This window comes from Ammospiza nelsoni, chromosome 5, assembly GCF_027579445.1.
Source record: "Ammospiza nelsoni isolate bAmmNel1 chromosome 5, bAmmNel1.pri, whole genome shotgun sequence".
In the NCBI taxonomy this organism is placed as follows: domain Eukaryota; kingdom Metazoa; phylum Chordata; class Aves; order Passeriformes; family Passerellidae; genus Ammospiza; species Ammospiza nelsoni.
In genome coordinates this window covers 47911172-47932574 of record NC_080637.1, presented here as the reverse complement: position 1 = coordinate 47932574, position 21403 = coordinate 47911172, and the positions used below count along the sequence as shown (strand labels likewise).

Genomic DNA, 21403 nt, shown 5'->3' with positions numbered 1-21403 from the left:
CCTGTTGGATAGACAGAGGCAAACTACCCTCTGTTGTATCTGACACTGCCCAAGCCAGGCAGGAGTTTGTACCTCGTTTAATAAAGAAAGAACAGCTCTGAAGAAAATAAATAGAGACTAGAAGTAAATATATGTGCTATTTTCCACTCAGTGTCTATGGAAAGAGAGCTAAGAGTGAGGTCATTAATGAGGGAGCTCCAAAAGCTTTGAAGGCTTTGGCTGGGGTATGTGATGCATCCCCCAAAAGAACAAGGCTGACTTGGAAGAAATAAGGGAAAATTTGAAACATTTTGTATGTTAGATAAGAATGGATCTGTGGGATGTTACAGGCGTGGACAAAGGTACGTATTGGAGAGGGAGTGATTGTGAAGAATAGAAAGAAGACCTGTCCAAAAGACCTTGGAGGAATGTTTCTGCCACTGTCGTAGAAGCATTTATAGCTCAGAATGAGAATATAAGTGATGTCCAAAGCTAGTTAAAATAACTAAACCATATCAGTTTTCATCTGAAACTACTGAAATGCCCTTGAAGGGTTGTTTACTCAGGGTCACTATAATAAACCTTTTTGGTCAAGGTGCTGGATTGTTGCATTCATCACTGTGTATGGCACTTCCATTGTCCCTAGTCTCTGCCATCTTTCTGCTCTGAATGTATGGAGATTTTTCTGCAGCATCATTCATTCTGTCTATCAGCACCTGAAGTGTGCAGGTGCTTTCAAGACACATTTATCGTGCCCCAGATCCATCCTCCTCTTCTTTGTGTCTGTTAACAAAATTCCTGGAACAATAAGGCTGTGAGCCAGAAGAAGATTTATGGGCACTTATGTCACCTATGTGGTAAGCAGTTATGCAGGAAACAACAGCACAAGAGTTGTCAATGTACAAATAGCCTGGGCTGAAGGTGTGGTAGGATCATAGTTACAGCAGTGCTAGAAGAAGAGGAATGCCTCTTTAGAGGTACACAACATGCAGCATGTCTACATTGCACAGTAGCCATGAGATTGAGAGGATGTCCTAAGCTGAAAGTGGTTCATCAAAAATCAGAGAGATGGAAAAACTTAGGTGTAGATTGTGATGTGATTTATAGCTTTTAGCCTTTTTTTTTTTTTTTTTTTTTTTTTTTTTTATGGGTCTTCTTAGCTCCTTCAGTTTGCCCATAAGGCAGGTAGTAGACAAAAAGATCAAAATGTCACCAGTCTTCTGTTCTTTGATCTGGACATATCCTTGTGGGAGAGCCCAGTAGTATCTAATGCAATGCTGACTTCCCTACAGCTTCTTTTAGTGCACTTGTTCTCTGGTGGTGTGTTGGATGCTAGGCCCAATGCACCTTTGAGGTTTTTAAAGTATTTCAGAGGTGAGATGGATTTCTTCCTACCTCCAACCTGATCCTGAAACATAAAGATTTCTTTTGGGTTCATTGTCTGATACTGCTCAAACTGTCAGAGAAATGAAGGCAGTGTGAATTCAGTTGCTGTCAAAGGTGAGCAAATGCCAAAGGGTAATGCTGATGTATTCCACTGGGTCTGGCAGGACATCTCTCTTCAGGTAGTAATGGGACTGAAGGGGGTGATAGTGGTGAGGCCTGGAATTGGGCGACTCATAAGAGAAGGGTTGGGAATTAGCATTGCAGCTGGTACAGACACAAAATTAGCTGTGGAATCCAGATTTTGTGGCTTGAAGTCTAAGCAGTGCTTAGAGCATCAGAGCTCTCAGTGAGCAGAACTCAAAAACCACTGGGATGGGAACTTCCTCGTGGCCGTCCAATGAAGCACAGGAGGGAGAGGCTGGAGGTAGGCTTTTCATTCTCCCATATGGAGCCAGTATCCATGTGAAGTTCCCTTTGATGGTGGCTAGGGGCATTTTTCAGCCTCCTGTCACAAGCATTGTCTTCCTATTAATTAGGAAAGCTGCCTTCAAGACAGCTTTTTGTCTGGAACTGCAGTATTAGATGACTTCCTTTTCTCTTGCTGTCTTGAGCTTGGAGATTGGGTTTGCTGAGCCTGCAAGCACCCTTCCTAGAGGATATTGTGCAAGGCTACCCAGAAGGCAGGACTGCAGCAGGAGGAGGTACCAGTGTCAGCACACAACAGAACTACCCCCAAAAACCTGTGACCAGCCCTTGTTCTGCCTCAGTTTCTTTACCTGACCTGAATATGGCCTGGCTTTGCTGTACACTTCTGGAGTAGTAGGCTGTTTACAGTTAGCCTGGTTGAATGCACAGTGACCTATTTGTGTACTTTCTGTATTTTGAAATATCATCCAGAACTATCTCTTAATGCTGAGCTGGATTTTGCCTGTGCAGCCTAATAATTTTCTATTAATACTTATCTTAGGTCTGATCCTATTCACAAAAAGGGCGCAAAGGATGACCCTGGCAATTATAGACCAGTCAGTCTGACATCTATACCTGGCAAAATAATGGAACAGTTCATATTACGTGCCATCATGCAAGACTTGCAGGATGGCCAGGGTATCAGACCTAGCCAGCACGGATTTAGGAGGGGTAGATCATGTCTAACTAACCTGATCACTTTTTATGATCAGGTAACCCGGCTAGTGGATGCAGGGAAGGCTGTAGATGTTGTTTTTCTGGATTTCAGAAAGGCCTTCGACACTGTTTCCCATAGCATACTCCTACACAAGCTAGCTGGCCGTGGTCTGGATAGGAATACCCTTTGCTGGGTTCAAAACTGGCTGGATGGCCGGGCCCAAAGAGTGCTGGTGAATGGTGTCACATCTAGCTGGCGACCAGTCACCAGTGGTGTCCCTCAGGGTTCTGTGTTGGGACCAGTTTTGTTCAATATTTTTATTGACGATATGGATGAGGGCTTAGAGTCTTTTATTAGTAGTTTCGCTGATGATACCAAATTGGGTATGAGTGTAGACCAACTAGAGGGGTGTAGGGCTCTGCAGAGAGACTTGGAACGGCTGGACATATGGACAGAATCAAATGGGATGAACTTCAATAAGTCCAAGTGCCGAGTATTGCACTTCGGCCATAATAATCCCCTGTACCGATACAAGCTGGGGATGGAGTGGCTGGATAGTGCCCAGGTGGAAAGGGACCTGGGGGTGCTGGTTGACAGTCGATTGAATATGAGCCAGCAATGTGCCCAGGTAGCCAAGAGGGCCAATGCCATCCTGGCCAGTATCAGAAATGGTATAGCCAGCAGGAACAGAGAGGTCATTCTTCCCCTGTACTCGGCACTGGTGAGGCCTCACTTGGAGTACTGTATCCAGTTCTGGGCCCCTCACTTTAAGAGGGACGTTGAGTTACTTGAGCGTGTCCAGAGGAGAGCAACGAAACTAATAAGGGGCTTGGAACACAAGCCATATGAAGAGCGACTGAGGGAGCTGGGGTTGTTCAGCCTGGAGAAAAGGAGACTAAGGGGTGACCTCATCACTCTCTACAACTTCCTGAAGGGTGGCTGTAGTGAGCTGGGGGTCGGCCTCTTTCTCCGGGCGACAACGGATAGAACAAGAGGACACAGTCTCAAGTTGCGTCAAGCTAGATGTAAGTTAGAAGTAAGAAGGAAATACTTCACAGAAAGAGTGGTCAGAAACTGGAATCATTTACCCAGTGAGGTGGTAGAGGCATCATCCCTTGAAGAATTAAAAAAAAGACTGGATGTGGCACTTGCTGCCATGATCTAGCTGAACAGTTAGAACATCGGCTGGACTAGATGATCTTATAGGTCTCTTCCAGTCTTGAAAATTCTGTGATTCTGTGATTCTGTGATCCACATAAAAGTGCAGTGTCAAGTAAGGTTCTCATGATATTTTTAAGCAATCTAACCTTTGGTCCTGGCTAAATTCCAATTGGAATAATTACTGTCTGACTACCTACATTCCTCTTGCATTTTCAATGGGAGAAGTTAGCTTTCACTTCCCATTTTGAAAGTGATTATGTAACATTGCTCTGCAGTAAGTACACGCTGCATTCCTCTAAGTGGTGGATATATTTTATTGGTAAGTAAAATAAGATTATAGAGGTATAATGATTTTACTGGCATGTTTATACCTAAATATAGATATGTCTGTAAAACCACTTTATCTAATGGCCCTACCATATATTATTTTCTAGGGAGTCAGAGACAATATAATAGTGTGCAGTAATGTGTAAAGGATTTTACGTACCAGTCTGGAGTTTGGGATTTACTAAATTGTTTCAGAGTGCCATAATCACAGAAAATACTTCAAACACTGTGTTGCCCCACGCCACCTCTAAAGGAAAATCTGTTCATGTAAAATACTTGGTAATAGAAAATACTTGCATGTTTTTATAATCATTCTTGACTGTAAAATTATTAAAATTTCTTGAAACAACAAAAGAGTAAATGCCCTGTTTTACAGCTATAGCCTTGTCAGGTGCTTATGAATTTCTTTGTGTGTGAATTTCTCCATTCCCCTTTCACTGGAAACAGGAACACACTTAGAAGGAGGTCTGTATGCTGTCTCCAGTGCTTTCTTAATTGAGTACCGTGAATGTTTGCACTTGAACACTATGGAAGTCATGGACAAAGCTTGTTGCTCTGTATGCAGAAACACATTTTCACAGTAGTTCTGGGGTCCCCTTAATCTGATAATAAGTCTGTGGTGGTTGATGCCTGCCTTGTCTGTACCAGCACACATTGAAAAAGGGCCTGCAGTGAGCCAGACCAGAGGAGGAACATGAGGTGAGGTTGGTGTTGGGATGTCCTTTCTGTCCCTTTGTCTAACAGCCAGCACATGCATGTGAGCAGCTGTGTGGAGAGTGGCTACTGATGTGAACACAAGTCAGCTCCAAGGAGGGAAGGAATTGTAACACCATGATTTAGTCTTTGAGCAGCTCACCTCTATGCTGCCATGTGGGAGCTGAATGGTGAAAACCACACTCAGCCCTGGGCTGGGTGTGATTTATTGATGTTCTCCTGCCTTATCCTATCCCCAGCTCCCATCCTATGAGGGAGCTCAGCCTGGACCTGGTACCTGCTATTCCCTTAGAAGAACACTGCTGTCTGTCGCACAGACTGCCCATGGAGCACCTGAAAGACATTGTGAGCCTGACAGAGTTGTTATGTGTGAGTGAGAGATGGAGAGGGAGATGTCTTGGCTGGTACAACAACAGACTACCTAAGCATTGCTCTGCCTGATACAGAGAGGGCTTATGGCTGAGGACCCAAACTGGAGATGGCAGGTTGGCTACCAAGCCACAAACGACCTCCTCTTTGAATGAGCTTCTTCCTAGCCCTGGCTGCTCCCTGCCCATCTGGCCAAAGCCTGAGCATCTGGCACTGAGCACATAGCCCCATCTTATATTGAATGGAAAAATCTGCCTGGGTGGGGCACAGACAGATTGGCACCTATGTGCTCTTCAGGATCTGGGCTCTCTTCTCCTGCTTGGAGGTAGATGCTAGAGATTTATTTGCTTTAATACAGGTGAAGAGTAGGGGATATGTTTCTTGGCTGCCATTTTTTCCACCTGGAGAAGCACGTGCTGACAGCTGCCATGACTGCCTGTATAGCTCCTGCTTGAATGCTATCTGAGCCCTGGGTTGGAAGGCCCTATAAATTATTCCTGGTGGGAAAGGGGCTGGGAAAACCTACACTCTCCTCCCTGGGCATCACAACTAGCCATTGCCTAATCAACCATAATACACTGTATGAGGTGATGCAGGGGGACTGCAGGAAACATATTTTAAGAGAACAAATATAGCATTTAAGTGAGTGAGCAAGAGAGTGAGAGACAGAGAGTGTATAGAGTGCATTAAAGTTAATAAAGCATTGCAGAAATGGGGACTGCATTTCACTGTGAAGGAATCTAATTTAGTGACTCGTAATTGGAGGATAACAGTCATACTGGAATGAAGTTAACTGTTCATTTTGCCAAACTCTCAAAGTCTCTTGGTTCTCCTTGTGAGCATCTCTCAGAAAGTGAATCCTTTGGAGAGCTTAGAATCGATTGGTGCTTCACACCCGCAGTCCCTTTCAGCTTCTTAAGTGGATTTGGTTTCTCTGGTGCATATTTATGATCTGTTTTATTATCTGCTTATTTATCTGGTAATCTCAATGCAGGATGCGTCCTCTCTGCTTAGCATGACAATGAGGGAGCAGGTGTTGAGCCTGTGTGTTCTCCTGGGCATGGCAAGATGGGGCCTCCTGGGCCTTTTCTCTGGGGGTGGCTAATGTCAGCGAGGGTTGTTTTTGGACTTCTGCTTCCGCAAAGTTTTGCTAGCTTTTGTCCCTGCTGCTGTGGCTTTCTGTTAATTTGATAGAGGCATGTGTAGCAATGAACAGTATGGAAGGGTCCCATTCTTGGACACCCAAGACCAGAGGTGTAGCACAAAGAGGTGCAGGGCTGAGGTATTTATTTCAAGTGTGCCTGGCTGCTGAAGAACAGAGTTCTGGGCATGAGTAGATACGCAGGACCTGTTGTGTTGAGGGAAAATCTTCTTTAGTTTGAAATGCCTGAAATCTCCTTGGGACATCAATGTGGCCCTGGGTGGGCACACCAAGCAGTGCTACCTCCAACAGATGTGGTGGGCAGATGGGGGGGCACTGTTCTGTTGTCTCTGATATTTACACTGCATGGGTGCAGTGTAAGAATTAGTTCATTAGTGTTTGTAGAGTGCCTTGAGGATGAAAAGTGCTGTGGAAATGTGAACTATTATTAAAGCGGGACCGAATAAAGAAAGAGCGAGGAACAGTCCCGCAGGGAACTGTCCCACTCAGGCAGGGGCTAGAGAGATCACCTCATCAGTTTTTTTTTTCATTTCTGCTGTTGTGATTACAAAATAAAGTGGACATGCTCAGGGAGAAGATTAACGTAGCATGCCTGGCTGTAGTAGCTAAGGGTGAACCATTGTAAGCTGTGTTGGCATTTTTACTTCTGTGCAAACACAGCTGTCATATGGACTTGGGGGATCCTGATCCAGTTTTGGCCATGACAGCTGGGAAATTCTGTATTCCTGTTTTTCTTTCTTATTTTTTTTAAAGAATCCTGTATTGGTGAAAAGCATATGGCTGACTGTATTACACACTGAAGCTGTGTGTGTGTCCTGATGGTGTATGTAATGGATACACACATGCATATGCATCCAATGGCCTTGCCATTTGTCCTCACTTTATTCTGGAAGGACTGTGCTGAGAAAGGAAAAGGGAGTCCCTATCTGCCTGGTCTCCTCAATCTCCCTGCCTGTACCTCCAGCACAAGTCCAAACTGATTGCAAGCACCAGTCCTTCCTTTGTGTTGAGGGTGAGCACTCTGACATGGGCTTGACATAAGCAATTAATTTCACAAAGACAGCTGATCAGCTGTCAAAGGACAATCCTCTATCACTTTTGACTTGGGTCTCAAAGTGACACAGGACCTGAGAGATGACATGATCCCATCTTCTGCTGACAGCTGTTCTCTTAAGTGATGCCAGACTCTGAAGTAGGGGCTGGTCTGACCCCCCAACTTTAACAGAGCCCTGAATGTAGCCAAAGGCCTCGGCATCAGACCAGAAGGATTCTTGGGAGGGGAGCTAGGGGCTGAGCAAGATCAACGGATCTACCTTGAAGGCTGAGTGCATGACTGACTTGTCAATTAATCACTTTGTTCTACTTTCCCCCTTTTTTCTTCCTCACTCAGGGAGTGTAAGAGCCGAAGATGAGGCCCAGGGTGGAGTGCTACTCTCCAAGGTTTTGGCTGGTGCTGGCAGTCCTCGCAACAACAGGGAGCGGGGCCCATGCCCAGAAAAGCCACCCGAGCATTGGCATTGCAGTCATCCTGGTGGGGACCTCAGACGAAGTGGCCATCAAAGATGCCCACGAGAAAGATGACTTCCACCACCTCTCAGTGGTGCCTCGGGTGGAGCTGGTGGCCATGAATGAGACAGATCCCAAGAGCATCATCACCCGCATCTGTGACCTCATGTCTGACCGCAAGATCCAAGGGGTGGTATTCGCCGATGACACAGACCAGGAAGCCATTGCCCAGATCCTGGACTTCATCTCTGCCCAGACCCTCACTCCCATCCTAGGCATCCATGGAGGCTCCTCTATGATCATGGCAGATAAGGTAAATTTAAATGAGCTTCCTTCTGTTGCAGACCTGTGCATCCAAACTTAAAACAAAGAGAAATATCTTATTCTGTGATCCTCAGGTGGTGTCTCGTGGGGCCGAAGGCTTGGGGGATTAGACAGCTTCAGATTCAAAGACAGATTAAAAGAGCTAACTGTGTGTAGCACTACTGAGAAGAGCCTATTAATCATGAGGAATTATCTGCAACAGAGAAAAACTGAGGAGGGAAAGAAGCAGGTAGAAGAGACCCACAAAAGAATCAGCCCTTTTCTTCTTCCTTAAGAAGGGTAAAGAGCCCCTGACAATTGTAATTTTTTTAAAGGTCTTATTTTTGCTTGTGTTTTACTTTAGAAGAGCCAGGGATCATAGCCTGGGTTTTTTCCTGCATGTAGCTGGAGGACATTGTGGTATTTTCAGGGATGCTTAATACAGCTCTTACATCTTAATTGGAATATAATTGAATCTTTAATAAAGCTATCCTCTCCATAAAGTGTTCATTAGCTCCTGAAGTTAAATAGGTGTTAGCTGAAGTGACTAACCAGTCTGAACTAGTCCAGCTACATCTTTCTTTTTTTCCACTGCACAACTTTATTCCTTTATGTCACAGACATTTCATTGTTTTCCCAGGCCCTAGCCACTCTCTAAAGAATAACTACACAAACAAGCCATCCTACTACTGCTTTTGAACAGGGCAAGATGCAGAAAGGGAGTAGCATCTTTGGCCAGCTAATAACTATTTGTAAAGCCTCCATGGGGTGCAGGTGGACCTGATACAAATCTTCTACCTTTCACAAACAGGACATGCAGCAATTCACACCTGAATGTGCATTTGGCCAGAGAGCGAGGCTAACAGTGGCCTTGGGGCTACTCTTGGCCAGTGGGAACATGTGAAAAGATGGCTGTCCCTTTTCCTGCAGGCTTGAAGCCGGTCAAGGCCAAGGCTTTTATTGAGAAGACCTCACAACCATTCTTTATGCATCCCAACGAAGTAAATAGGGACACAAGCTGACAGTCTTTTTCTTTTACAATTGCTTTTAAGTGACTCTGAGACATTTAACTAGGCAGAATCTGGCCTAATGGAATGAAGGGTGAGAACTGACCTGGCTGCTATGGCAGCTTTTCCTCAGAAAGAGATCTAGTGAGATGAGAAATCCAGGCACATTCTCTTTTATTTACCTTGCAAGTAAGTAATCCAGTGCAGGCTATTGAAGGTGCTAAGATGTTATTTCCTCACTTTTTGACCAACTGTTCAGTTGCCAAATAACACACGGTTAGTATGCAGTGTTATTTTCTCGTATTGGCCTTTAAACTGAAATAGTCACTGAATAATCACAGGCCTTTTTTCTCTCACCCCTTGAATAGTTGCACATGTGCTGAAGTTCCACTGCCCCATTCCACCCACAGTGAAGCTTTTCTGATTTGGAGACCAGGCAGGCAGCAATGCTGCATGTTGATGCTCTCCTGCCTGCAGTGTTGCATGGTTATCTGTCTGTGCAAAGGAGGGTTGGAAGCAGTGCTCAAGTGCTGCATTTCACACTTGGGGTGACATCTTATATCTTTGAACAAGTGTAAGAGTTACTGACAGAGGACCTCCTAAGCACTGGGAAAAGTCCTTGTGACTTTGAACATGGCAGGCCAAATTCTGATTCCAGATTCCCGCAGTGTAAGTCCAGCACGGCCCCATTGCCTTTGGCAGGATTAGATCAGATTTATGCTGCTGTAACTCAAAGAGAAATTTGGCCTATTGAACTTTGAAAAGATTTTTCTTTCTACCTGTCCCTAGTCTCTCCTTGGGAAGGCAGCATCTCCTGCCACTGCCCTGTGTACCCCACTGGCTCGCTTCTAAAGAGCATTCTGGCAGGCAGGCAGGCAGCCCACAGGGAGCTCAGAGGTGGCAGCCTTATGAATGGAGACTTCTGTTTTACCAGTCTTTTTCTTTTTCTTTGGTAGTTTTGCAGACAGGAGGTTTTTGCAGGTAATGTACAAAGATTTGTGGTTTTAAGAAAGGCCAAGGTTTCTTTGAAAAATAATTTGAAAAGGCTGACCTTTACAACTTCTGATCCACAGGTGTGTAATCTTTAATGGATAATATTTATTTGATGAATTGAATTAAAATATGGTAGAGTGTAAATACACTGAAATTCTACTAAAAATACTGAAGTCAGCCTGGTAAGTCCTTCAGCAATTTATTTTCCATAGAGGGCCTTGACAGAGGCTTTTCTTTTAGTGACTCTTAGTCATGCTCTTTGCAGATGAGTTGTGTGGCTGAGGTTTGCTCCTGCAAGCATGGAATACTTCTTTCAGCATCCCCTCAACGCCCACAGCAGTCAGCTGTGATTGAACTTGCTCAGCATTTCACAGGTTCAGATCTGCACTTACAGCTTTGTTATGCTCCCCGTGTGTTTGTGATCAGTAGTGCCAATGCAAACCTTAGGAATGCTAGAAACCATGGATGTCTTGGTGTGACAGATGAGCCCCTCTTTGCTGGGGTTTAACGCAAAAACACTCCCCAGTCAAACCACCTTTCCTGGAACAGCATGTGAAATTCTGTTTCACCTTCAGTGAGGGTTTAGTTAAGTGTTCTGTTAGGAAATGTGGGTCATGTGTAAAAAGGGCTTTTTAATGTACCATGCAGCTGGTAAATTGAGGCACAAAAGGGCAGACAAGAAGAAAAAGAAAATTAGGATTTCAAGCCCAAATTTTCTCTTGTCCTGTATATAAAGACAGAAATATTGTATAATGTGCACTATGTACTGGCTTTATCTCAGTTAATATTAATCTAGAAGTTTGCTACCCACCAGCTGGAGGTCTAGGCATCAGTGGTAATGGAGACACCAGCTGAGGATAATTCACCCCACCCAATTCAGGGTGCAGTGAAATGCTCATGGGATAGTCCTGTGTCTCCTTATTGGTTACTGAAGAAGGCTGTGCCTCAATGTGTTCATGATATCTCAAGTTAAATGCCATGAATCCTGCCTTAGGTGTGACATAGCAGGTGGAGGTATGTTGATGAAAGTGTAACATCCCTTTTTCCTGATTTTTTCAAACTCACATTCTTTAATACTGTAGTTGATTAGATTTTGTAGATAATATATAGTTTGTTTTCACTGTATTTTGCCTTTTTCCTCTGAAAAATATGTATACAAAAATCTACATGTTTTTGCTGTTTTTACTCCTTGGTGCTTGTGTCTCTAATTCCACCTGTTTACCTGTTACAGAGTGTTACATTTAATTTCTGACTAATCTGGCATAAGAAGAATGTGACCAGATGATCTGTGTGCACACTGTGATCTGGGTTCAGTTCCAGGAAAGCAGTGAAGCAGAGACACACGATGTGCCTCACTCGAGCTCTGGAGAGGCTCCTTTGCAGAGTGAGGGTTCTGTCACAGCCAGTTCGGTCCCTTGAGCTGGATAACCATGCCAGCAGTGACTCCAAATGGAGTGAAGTGCAGCAGTCCTTTTGTTGGGGCTGGGTGGCCTGGGAGTGATGGCTAAGGGGTCCAACAGACCCCAGATCAGTTCCTCTCAGAGGAGCAAGGCTGTAGCTCTGGGACAGGGTAGAAGAGTGCTCACACTGTTTCAGCTCAGTAAGAAAACACCTTATTCTGGTGCTGATTCCTTGAAAAGGACTAGGGCAATAGCATCATCTCACCAGGACCGGGGATTAGAAAGGCAATAGCATTGACCACTGGTGATCTGTGTTTAATCCAAAATAGATGAGATGGAGAGGAGAGAAATGTGTACCACTGCCAGTGTTAGGTTTCTGTGGTCCAAAACCTTTGCTCTGGAAGCTTGCTGGTCCTTCAGTTTGCCTGATGTTGCTGCGATGACCTGACTTTGAACAGCTTTGTGTTTCCTGATTTTAAGCATTAGTTTGTATCGTCTAGAGGACTGCAATGCACTTTTGACCAGAGAGCATATCTGCTGGCCTTCCAGCACTGAAGATAATTTCTTGTTTCCCCCCAATTGTTTTGAAAGCAGAAATTAAATTGTATGAGTATCCCCTGTGTTAGGAGACCGATGGTGAAAGTAAATCTTCAAGACTGCAAACCAAGCTTCAGTTCAGATAACCACACAAACCAATACCTTGGGTTGCCTGAAACTGGAAATCTGAAAATCTGAACTAGCTTTCCTTCATTTTCATTTCCATATTACCTAAAATCAGTTCTGCCCAGAGTTAGGACGTAAAGGAACAATCACCAAAAAAAAAGAAAAAAAAAAAAAAGAAAAAAAAAAAAAGTACATTTATAGGTATCTCAAGGGAAGGGTGAATTGTTATTCTGATTTACAAAACTTACTGCATTGGAAAAGATTTAGCTTCTTGACTAAAAAATGACCACACCATTTGGCTGACTGGTCCATTTTGTAATGATAGACTATTTATTTGTTTTAAAATAACAGAAAAAGGCAACTTGGTTATAATGAATGCAGAAAAGGTAAGAACAGAAAATAATTTGGGTTCTCTTATAGCACAGCTGATGGCCATCATTTTTGCTGGAACTGTTCCTCATTACTTCTCAACAGACACGTTATTTTGCCAGAGCTTCTTGTCCTGTGCAGCTTTATAGCAACACAATGGTGCACAGGCAGAAGAGGAAAAAGGTCTTGGGAGAAGAGGATGGTTGTGTTTTCCCAGGTGAAAATCAGTCTTCTCTGTCTCTGCATCCCTTGCTGTTCTCTCCAGGGCTTGCCCACACAGGGATACACACAGTGTGCATCAGCATGCTGATGGAAATAAAATGGTAGGAAAGAGTGATCTATTACTCAGCTGTGCCAGTAATACCATTTGTATAAAAGCTGCATAAAATGAACCTGAAATTTAACATCTGTTCTGGGCCAGATTCTCCTTCCTTTTTTTCACACAGCATGGAGCTGGCTTTTCTCTCACTCCCTCCACTAGCCTGTTCTTTTTTCTGTTTATACCAAAGCCACGATGTTTTCTCTGCCTTTGTATCCCCACTTCACAAATCCCTGTCCCCTTTATTTTGGTTTCTGGTACAATTTCCAAGACACCACGTTGTATCTCTCCTTCAGTGCCAAAGGTTGCTGTGATCACTCTGTGTTTGGGCCATGCTGCTGCAGCTGTTTCCTTCATTGCTTTGGTATTTTGGTGGAAAGCAGGTCCAGAGTTAGACAGTGGGAGTAAAGCACCAGGGAAGGATCATTGCTGTTGGCCAGAGTGCGGCAAAGTGATGCTGCAGGTACAGGGAAGCCAAAACTAGTTGGATAAGCTGAGCACCTAGATACACACTGAAACCAGGACAAAGTCAAAGACACTGGGGCAGTGCTGCTAAAAGCAGAACATCTGTAATTAAAAGGAAAGCACTTTCAGTCTTAGGTTTTCAAAGGTTAAGTAAGAGGGATGCATAGGGAATGAAAACCTCATTTTTTGGGTGTAAATCTGTTTCATTTCCATTAGGGATGACATCTGAAGTTTTTCAAGCCCTTGTGTGAAGGAAATTCAGTTAAAAAAAAAAAGAAATTTAAAAAAGGAGTCAAAGTACCCTTTGAATGGATTATAGGAATTGAAGTAAAATAAATTGCAAACAAAATGCTGCTTAGAAGCGAGGGAAAAGGCACATTTTGATCTGCAGACATTGAAAGATTTTTATCCCTTTTTCCTGCAAAACAAATTTATATGCAGTTCATGTAATTTCACAAAGTGTTTTCATTTCTCTGAAATTGCATTTGATGATAGTAATAGTTTAAATGTTTCTTAAACTTACCTAGTGATTAGCAAAGATGAGTTTGATTTTAAAAAATAAAAAGAAATCAGCAGCTTCCCTCCAAGCTCTTAATAATTTTATTAAGGACATGATTAATACACTTCTTTTGCTTTTAGTACTCTGTTGTTTCCTTTTGCTGCCAAAATAAAGCTCTCTGTAGCTCACAAATAACAAAGTAAATATAATGTGCCCTCAAATTACAAGTCTGCTGCAAAGGTTGGGGGAGAGTAATAAAAGGTAAGTCACAGAGACACAGAAAATAAAAGCCAGTATTGTATGCCAGTGTTGTTTTTCCTTGTATACACATGTAGTAAAAAGCCAGGTGGGTCTGTAATTTATGTTTACATCTGTGTCTAATCAACCCATGCAAAATAACATTTTCTTTTATTCCTGTAAAGAAAGGGAATGTGGGCAGCATATTTTTGAAAGTTTAACACCTGAGAATTTCCCTAGGACTATTTTTATTACTTTACAAATAAATTACGGCACTTAAAAATCCTCAGATATTAGGAAACCTGGAAGTGAACTTTTGCGAGGTCTAAGCTCTCCCCAGGGACATTAAATCCTTAAATGTGAACTCTTATTTTCTAAACAAGAGCTCAAGTGCTCTCATTAGTATTATTCCAATGAAAATATGACTTTTCAAAGAAATGTATAATTTCTTTTATTAATTATCCTATTAAAATAGTGTGCTTTTTTGTGTGTTTTGGGGTTTTTGTGGTTTTTTTGTGTTTGGTTATTTTTTTTTAATTTTTAAGGCTTTCCTCAAGTTCATCTCCAATTTTCTTGGGAGAAACCTAATTTCAAGGCTGTCACTTTTTTCTGGGGTATTGTTTTCAGGAGTCACAGGAAAAAAAAAAAAAAGTGGAGTTGATTCCTTTCTTTTTGGTTTATCGCTTAAGAGCAACAAGAAAGCCTCTTAAAAAAAAAAAAAAAAAGAAAACAATTCTTATGGCAGCGTAACTTTCCATGAAATATCCCTATTTCATTTTCCCTCCTAATAATTTATACTGGATGCACTTCATATTTGCCCTGAGCTGTGGACACCTGATGCTTGAAAGTGTTACCTGAGTTTGGGTGGCACGGAATTGGGAAGGAGGAAACCGGGTACCCTGGGGAGACGGCGGCCACACCGAGGTGTGGGTGCTTTCCTTGAGCAGAAGTTGTCTCGGACAACAAATGTCAAGCAAAAGTGAAGTCTGATTCCTTCACAGCAGCCTTCTGCAGCTATTTATAAGCTGTTTTGTTTCGGGTCATAGGATTTTTCCTCCAGGAGTAGAGAGTGTTAGTTTTCTTCTGTTGTTATAGTGATGTTTTCTTTTGAGGGACAGAAGACCTTTCCTTCCCTGGCTCTGCACGCAACTTCTGCAACCCACCTGGGGTAAAGAAAAGGTGAATTAACCTTGTCACTCCTATTGCTTAAATGCAATGTTGCCACTCTCTACCTGGAAATAGAGCTGTTGAACTCTCTGTGAGGAAAACATTGATTTCCACCCAGCTTAGACCTGGGTGTTGTTGGATTAAGGTTTTTTTTAACACTAGGTGTTATTATAGTGAGTTGTTTGATGTTATATGGGCTACTTTTAATTTTTGAAGGACTGTTTTGTTAGTTTTTTTTTTTTTACAAATGAGTTAATATCTTTTTAGTAATTGTTGTGGGAACTTATTTAGGTTAGTAATTTTATTCTTAGGAGGTACTGGGGTAGTATAATTTATACCTTGATTTTCACACTAACAATATTTAAGTGGATCACCAAATCTGTAAGCACTTACCTGAAGAAAATCTGGAAGCTTGATGAGCTGTGACTGATAGTTATTTATAATCTTTATCACAACCCCTCTCTTCAAAACAAAAAACCCAACAAAAAGGTCTTAAATCAATTTGTGCCATCCCCAGCCGGACAAGGAGATTAGTTTCTTCAATCTGGACAGGCAGTCCTTTATTACAACCCCAAGCAGTAACTTGTCTCACAAAATCTAAATTAATTACACTCAAATTTGTCCCTACCCTAAACTGGCCTCAAAATGAAATTGAAGACACCGAGTGTGAAATTGCCCGATGCTGCTGCTTTAGATCTGCATGTCATTCCCCAGTAACCGCAGGAAGAGAGAAACAATTCTTTCCAGGGAATCTCTTATTCTTTTTGCCTTTTATTTGCCTCATTAGCCAAGTTTGGAGGGGATGGATTATGAAGGAAGCTAAGGGAATTACATTTACAGGCTGAATGAAACAGGGTAAAGAAGAAGATACAATTGTAGTCTGTGACCCTGTTAACAGTCTGGAAGAGCTAATATACGAAGAAAGAGTGAAACAGCTGTATGTGTGTACTGTAGATTGGTTGAACAATGAGTCAGGGTGTGATTTATATACTCAATGAATAGAGGTAGACTAAGATTAGAGAAAAAAAAATGCCTAGTGTAGCTGCCAGAAACAGACATAGGAATGACAGGATAAAGTTAGGGAAATACATTAAATAATGTATTATGATACATCAAATGATAATATTAATTGATATATATGTGTATCAAGAAAAAAGTTCAGACACTGACTTTTCTTAGGAAGTGCTCCAGACTTCTTAGGGAAGAACATGGAAACCATGTTTCTTCAGCTGTTTTCAAATAGGATTGAACTAAGTGCTGGAGAAGATGCTATATAGATGAAGCAGAGGAGGAAAAGGATAAAGAAGATGAAAGACAGATAGGAAAACATCTTCTGAACCTAGGATCATGGGGAGAAAATTAAGGGGAAAAAAAGGTGTAAGTTCTGAGAGTAAGACAAAAAATACTTTAAAGGCTCTGTCGAAGCAATTTTTCTCAGTGCTTGGCAGTAGCTTTTAGCTGTGTATCTGTGAGGTTCCTGGTAATAACAATAAATGTTGGTTTCAGAGGAAGGGGGAAGACAGGAATGAAGGACGTGGAGAGTCCAAGGGTGAGCAGGCAGAAAAGTAAAGGAGGCCGGTACATGCAGTGAGGAGATTTGATCTAAAAGGTGGCAACAGAATCCAGCAGTTCTAATAGACCCTAGTGCTCACTGCAGCTCTGCTATAAAACATGACTGTAAGACACTTGCTCAACTGCTGTCTACAGCAATTTGCCCTTTACAAGAAGACCATAACAATGTTTTTGTCAAGTTTGAGCTCTATAAAAGGCAAAGGTGACCTAATTAGCAGGAAACAATTACTGGATTTTTCTAACTGAAGTAAATACAATGCTTGAGATGAAAATCTGGACTCCAGGAGGAGAAGCTTTAACCCCCATTAGACATGGTGGCTGAATAGCTGCATCATGCCGGAGAACTCATTTTATGCAGAGCTGATAGTACCATCTCTTGTAAGCTTGGTCAGCATTCCCCATTATAAAATTCTCTTGGGGGTTTCTTGTAATTTTGCCAGACTATGACTGTTTGAGCAGTTTCCTAGGCCAGGTGTATGCCTCAAACTGATTGATTTAATTTGATATTTATTTGGAAAATAAAACATCTCTCTCTGAAAATGTGGCACAGGATGATATGTGATTTATCTATATCACAAATGCTGTCACATTTTCCTCCAAAGGTTCTGCCTGACCACCACATGTTCTCAGAGCAAGGGCATGGGTCTGGAGCAGGGGTGTCTTTGAGGGAAGGACTTGTAACCAGAGGTGTGCTTTTGGCTGCTCCAAGTTTGGCCTTGTTGCATGTGTAAGGAACTGCAGATGTGCCTGGAGTCTTTTTAGATGTTTGCCGCCTCTCTTGCAAAGAACTTGCCCTTGCAAACTGCGCTTCAGAACTGCACTTGGCCCTGGGGGCTGCACAGGCTGTGCTGGAGCTGGAGGTCTCCTGTGGGATCCTGGTGGGATCCAGCCTGCAGGAATGTGCTGTGCAGCAGGGAATCTGGGCAGAAATGTGGTGGGGTGGGGGCATGCAGGGTATTCAGAGGAGCCACTAAGAGAGGGTGAGTAGAGTATGGAAGAGATCCCAATACAAGGAGATGGGCAAGGCAACTGGATAAAGGTAGGAAGAAGGAGATGGTGGATAGGAAAAGAGAAACCTGCCCAGGTTATGCTTCCTTGCTGGCTGCAGGAGCAACCACCAGGGAGCACAGGAGGTGGCATAACTGCTGAACAAATAGGATGAGGAGTGTGAAATGGGAGTGGAAAACCTGTCAGGTGGAAACAGTGTAGTTGAGAAGACCAGATCTGGGCCGGGGCAGGCACAGGACAGTGGGATTGGGCAGCGATGCTTTCCTTGAGTGCGCTGCTTCCCTCCAGCTGGGCAGAAATATTCCCTTCCCGTTCTGCCCTGAGCCACAGAGGAAGTCAGAAATGACTCTGCAGGGTGACTGGGACACTGGAATCAGTGCTCCCTGCTGGGGCCAGTGGGTCTCCCAAGGCCTGCCTGGGGCTGGCTTGGCTGTGCACTCCTTCAGCCAGCCCGCCCTGTTCCAGGGCCCTGGCCTCATGGGCAGGGGGAAGAACTCCTGTGAGGAGGGGGCAAGGCTCTCACAGCCTCCACCAGCTGCCAGGCTTGGGGCCAGCACAGTCACTGTCAGGCCTCTGTGCTGGAGGGGATCAGCTCCATGATGGAGCTGCCAGCTCCTCCATGTGTGAGCTCCTGCAGCAGCGGCGCTTTGTCCTTGCTCCCGCTTCGCTGGCTCGCTCTCTGCAGAGGCAGAGCTGTGTCCTTGCCCCCCCCAGCTCCTGCAGCAGTACTGAGCCGGGCCCTGAAGTGCCCATGGCCCTGCCACGGGGCTGGGCTGAGCATACACCCAGTCATCAGCCCTGCTGACTCTCAAATCCTGCTCTGTACCTGTCCTCATTCCCATCTTCTCCCTTCTCCTGCTTCCCTTCCTCTCGCTCTCTCGCCTGTCTGTCACTCTACCCATTTCTTAATTCTTGTTTGCACTGTGCTTTGAAAATGCAGAGTGCTGTATAAATGTAAAGTATTATTATTATTTCTTCTTTTTAATTAGCATCCCTCACTCTCTCTTTCTCTTGCTATTGTGGCTTCCAGAGAGAATGTGTGGGCTTACATTATTTATAGCTGTGTGAAAGTAATTACAGAAATGATTTAATTACTCAGTTAATACCGTTCTCCACATCACCAGCTTGACAAGCTACCAATCCTCTCACCACAGCCGAACATGCAGCCTGGCGTCCATGTCATGGTTGAGCAGGTAAGGGGAGGAAAAGCTTGGGGAATGGTTTGTTACAGCCCTGCGTGTTGCTGGTCACTGCCCTGGGCTAAGGGATGAGGCTGCTGATCTCTCAGGGGCTTGGCCTGGGGCAGCGTGAGGTGTCACCTCAGCTGGGGCAGAGCTGCCCCCAAGGAAGTGTGTGCAGTGACGGGTCATGGCTCCCAGCTGACGGGCCTCCTCCAACACAAACCTGCTCAAGCTGAAGAGTCAATATTTGGTGTGCTGCATTAACCAGCTCTTCACATTTATCAAAGGTCAGAGATCTGGCACGGTTTTGCTTTCTTAACTTCTATTTACGCCTGCCAGATCAGAAGGTAGAGTTCACGTGCTTTGCGTGGGGTCAGAGTGCGAGATAAAAATCATCATTGCCAGAAATGTTCTTTCTTGCAGGTGGTCATGTGTGGGTCTGACTCTCTTTAGGTAAATGAGCTTTTGCTCTGAAGGGGATGGCTTCTTCTTGCTGAGACTCCTGCCATTGGAAATGAGGTGTTTCCATCTTCCATCTCCAGTTCACAAAGACTTGTGAAGAGCAGAGAATGTCCTGTTTCTGGTGCAATATAGAAGGAGTTTGAGCAAGGAGAGTACATGCTTTCCTTCAGGGCATGCACTGAGCAGATGGTTACCAATACCTTTTAGTTATCTACCAGAGACTGTTGAAAAAAGCCCCACAAACCACCTTGTGAGCTCAGGAGAAATGTAATGAAAAAGATTCTTCTCTGACAGCACTGTAGATAAAAAGGAGGGGTCGGTGAATTCTTAACAGAGGAGACAGGTGCTTGGGAAGTGGAGAGAGAGGCTCTTGTTGGATAATGGGGTATTTGTCAGATAATGGTGTATGGGGAGAGCGTCTCTCAGAAGTGCTGCTTTCCATGTCTCCAAATTGCCTGGCTCCATTTGGGCTCCTTCATGGCCCGGGCTGTGGGCCAGGTTCAGACTGTTCCTCGACATGGCAGGGCTGGGTGGGCGGCGGGAGGGTTGGGAACAGGTGGCACCGAGGCTGCTGGAGTGTGGCGCCTTTTCCACGCGGCACTGGCTGCCAAGCTCCAAGGCGAGGACACCTGGTATCTGAATGGGCTCTGCCCACCTCCCAGGAAGCCATGGCAATCAAAGAAGTAGGCTGGAGTGTTTTAAGTGTGAACAGTGAATATAGGTCTTTCTTTTTTTTCAAGATCCAACGTGAGACAGGTTAATGCAGCTCACATTTGAGAAAATGCTGGGCGTCTCCATCTTCTGAAAGTTGAGTCTTTCATGTTGTATCGCTGAATGGACACTCTGAGTCCCTCCCTCATTGCTTTTGCAAATGCACACTAGAGGCTTTTATTTATTTTTCCCCTTATTTGACACACTTGGAAGTGAATTTTATGACCTAACATTGAAACAGCTTGTTGAGAAGACAGCAAGTGGAATGGCAATGGAACAAGTAATTTTGTCAGCTCCCAAATGAATGAATCCTGTTTTCACTGGATTCACATCTCACAGTTAATTGACTCTTTAACTGAATCATATTCTAAGGCAGTAATATGGTAGACACTAGAGTGTCCATAGAGGTGAGAACTTGAGCTGAGTGAATATATTTCCTCCTTCATCCTATGGTGAAGACTAGGGGCATTAAAAGGGTCTCATTTCTTCACCCACTGCCTTGTATCAACTAGAAGATGACCAGTTCAAATAAGTCTGTGTGCCCATAGCAGCTTCAATTTTTCAGGACCTGTATGCACCTCCTCCCTAAAAATATACCATTCTCCCCAGATCTCCTGTTATTTTTCTCCCAGTTTCCACTGTGCCTTTTATAGTCACTGGCTGGCACAGTTATGAGAGAGCTGTACTGTGGTGGCCCGAGGCTTCTGTGTACAGGGGCTGTCCACCACAGGCGTGCTGCCAGCTCAGGATGAAGTCCATTTGATTGCCTAGCGAGCCTTTGACTGTGAGTGGGTGAATCATTCACACTGCTGTGGGGTCAGACCAAGGCTTTGGGACTGCATGCAGTTGCAGGCTGTATTTTATAGAGCACTCCAAGAATTTAATTCTCCTTGAGTCCTCTGCCCCTTTGTCAAATCAGGTGGAAATTGGCCAGCAGGTTCAAGAGTTACTTGGAGGCCTGACTCACTTGTGCACAAACACATGCCCCCCCAGGTTTGCCAGAGTCTTGTTTCCTAAAGGAAAAAAGCTAAAGACGCACACAGAAGGTGGGCACAGCACTGCGCCGGAGCATCTTGGGAGCCGAACTTTGATCACGAGTGTCCCGAGCACACACAGGGTGTCCCGTGGGCACACATGGGGTGTCCCGAGCGCACACAGGGTCTCCCATGAGCAGACAGGGTGTCCCAAGCTCACACCCAGTGTGTCCCGAGCACATGCAGCGTGTCCTGACCACACACAGCGTGTCCCGAGCACACACAGTGTCTTCCATGGGCAGACAGCGTGTCCCGAGCACACACAGGGTGTCCTGTCTGCACACAG

The 21403-nt window shown here is 44.2% G+C and overlaps 1 protein-coding gene across 2 annotated transcripts in view; it reads left to right on the top strand.

Moving 5' to 3' along the window:
* The window catches only part of GRIN2B (glutamate ionotropic receptor NMDA type subunit 2B), a 143989-nt gene that overhangs the window by 29981 nt on the left and 92605 nt on the right, over positions 1–21403 (top strand). For both annotated transcript variants that reach the window (XM_059472091.1, XM_059472092.1), the window contains exon 3: positions 7612–8040. In XM_059472091.1, coding sequence (XP_059328074.1) covers positions 7630–8040 — 411 coding nt within the window. In that variant the 5' untranslated portion in view covers positions 7612–7629. The remainder of the gene's footprint in view (positions 1–7611; positions 8041–21403) is intronic.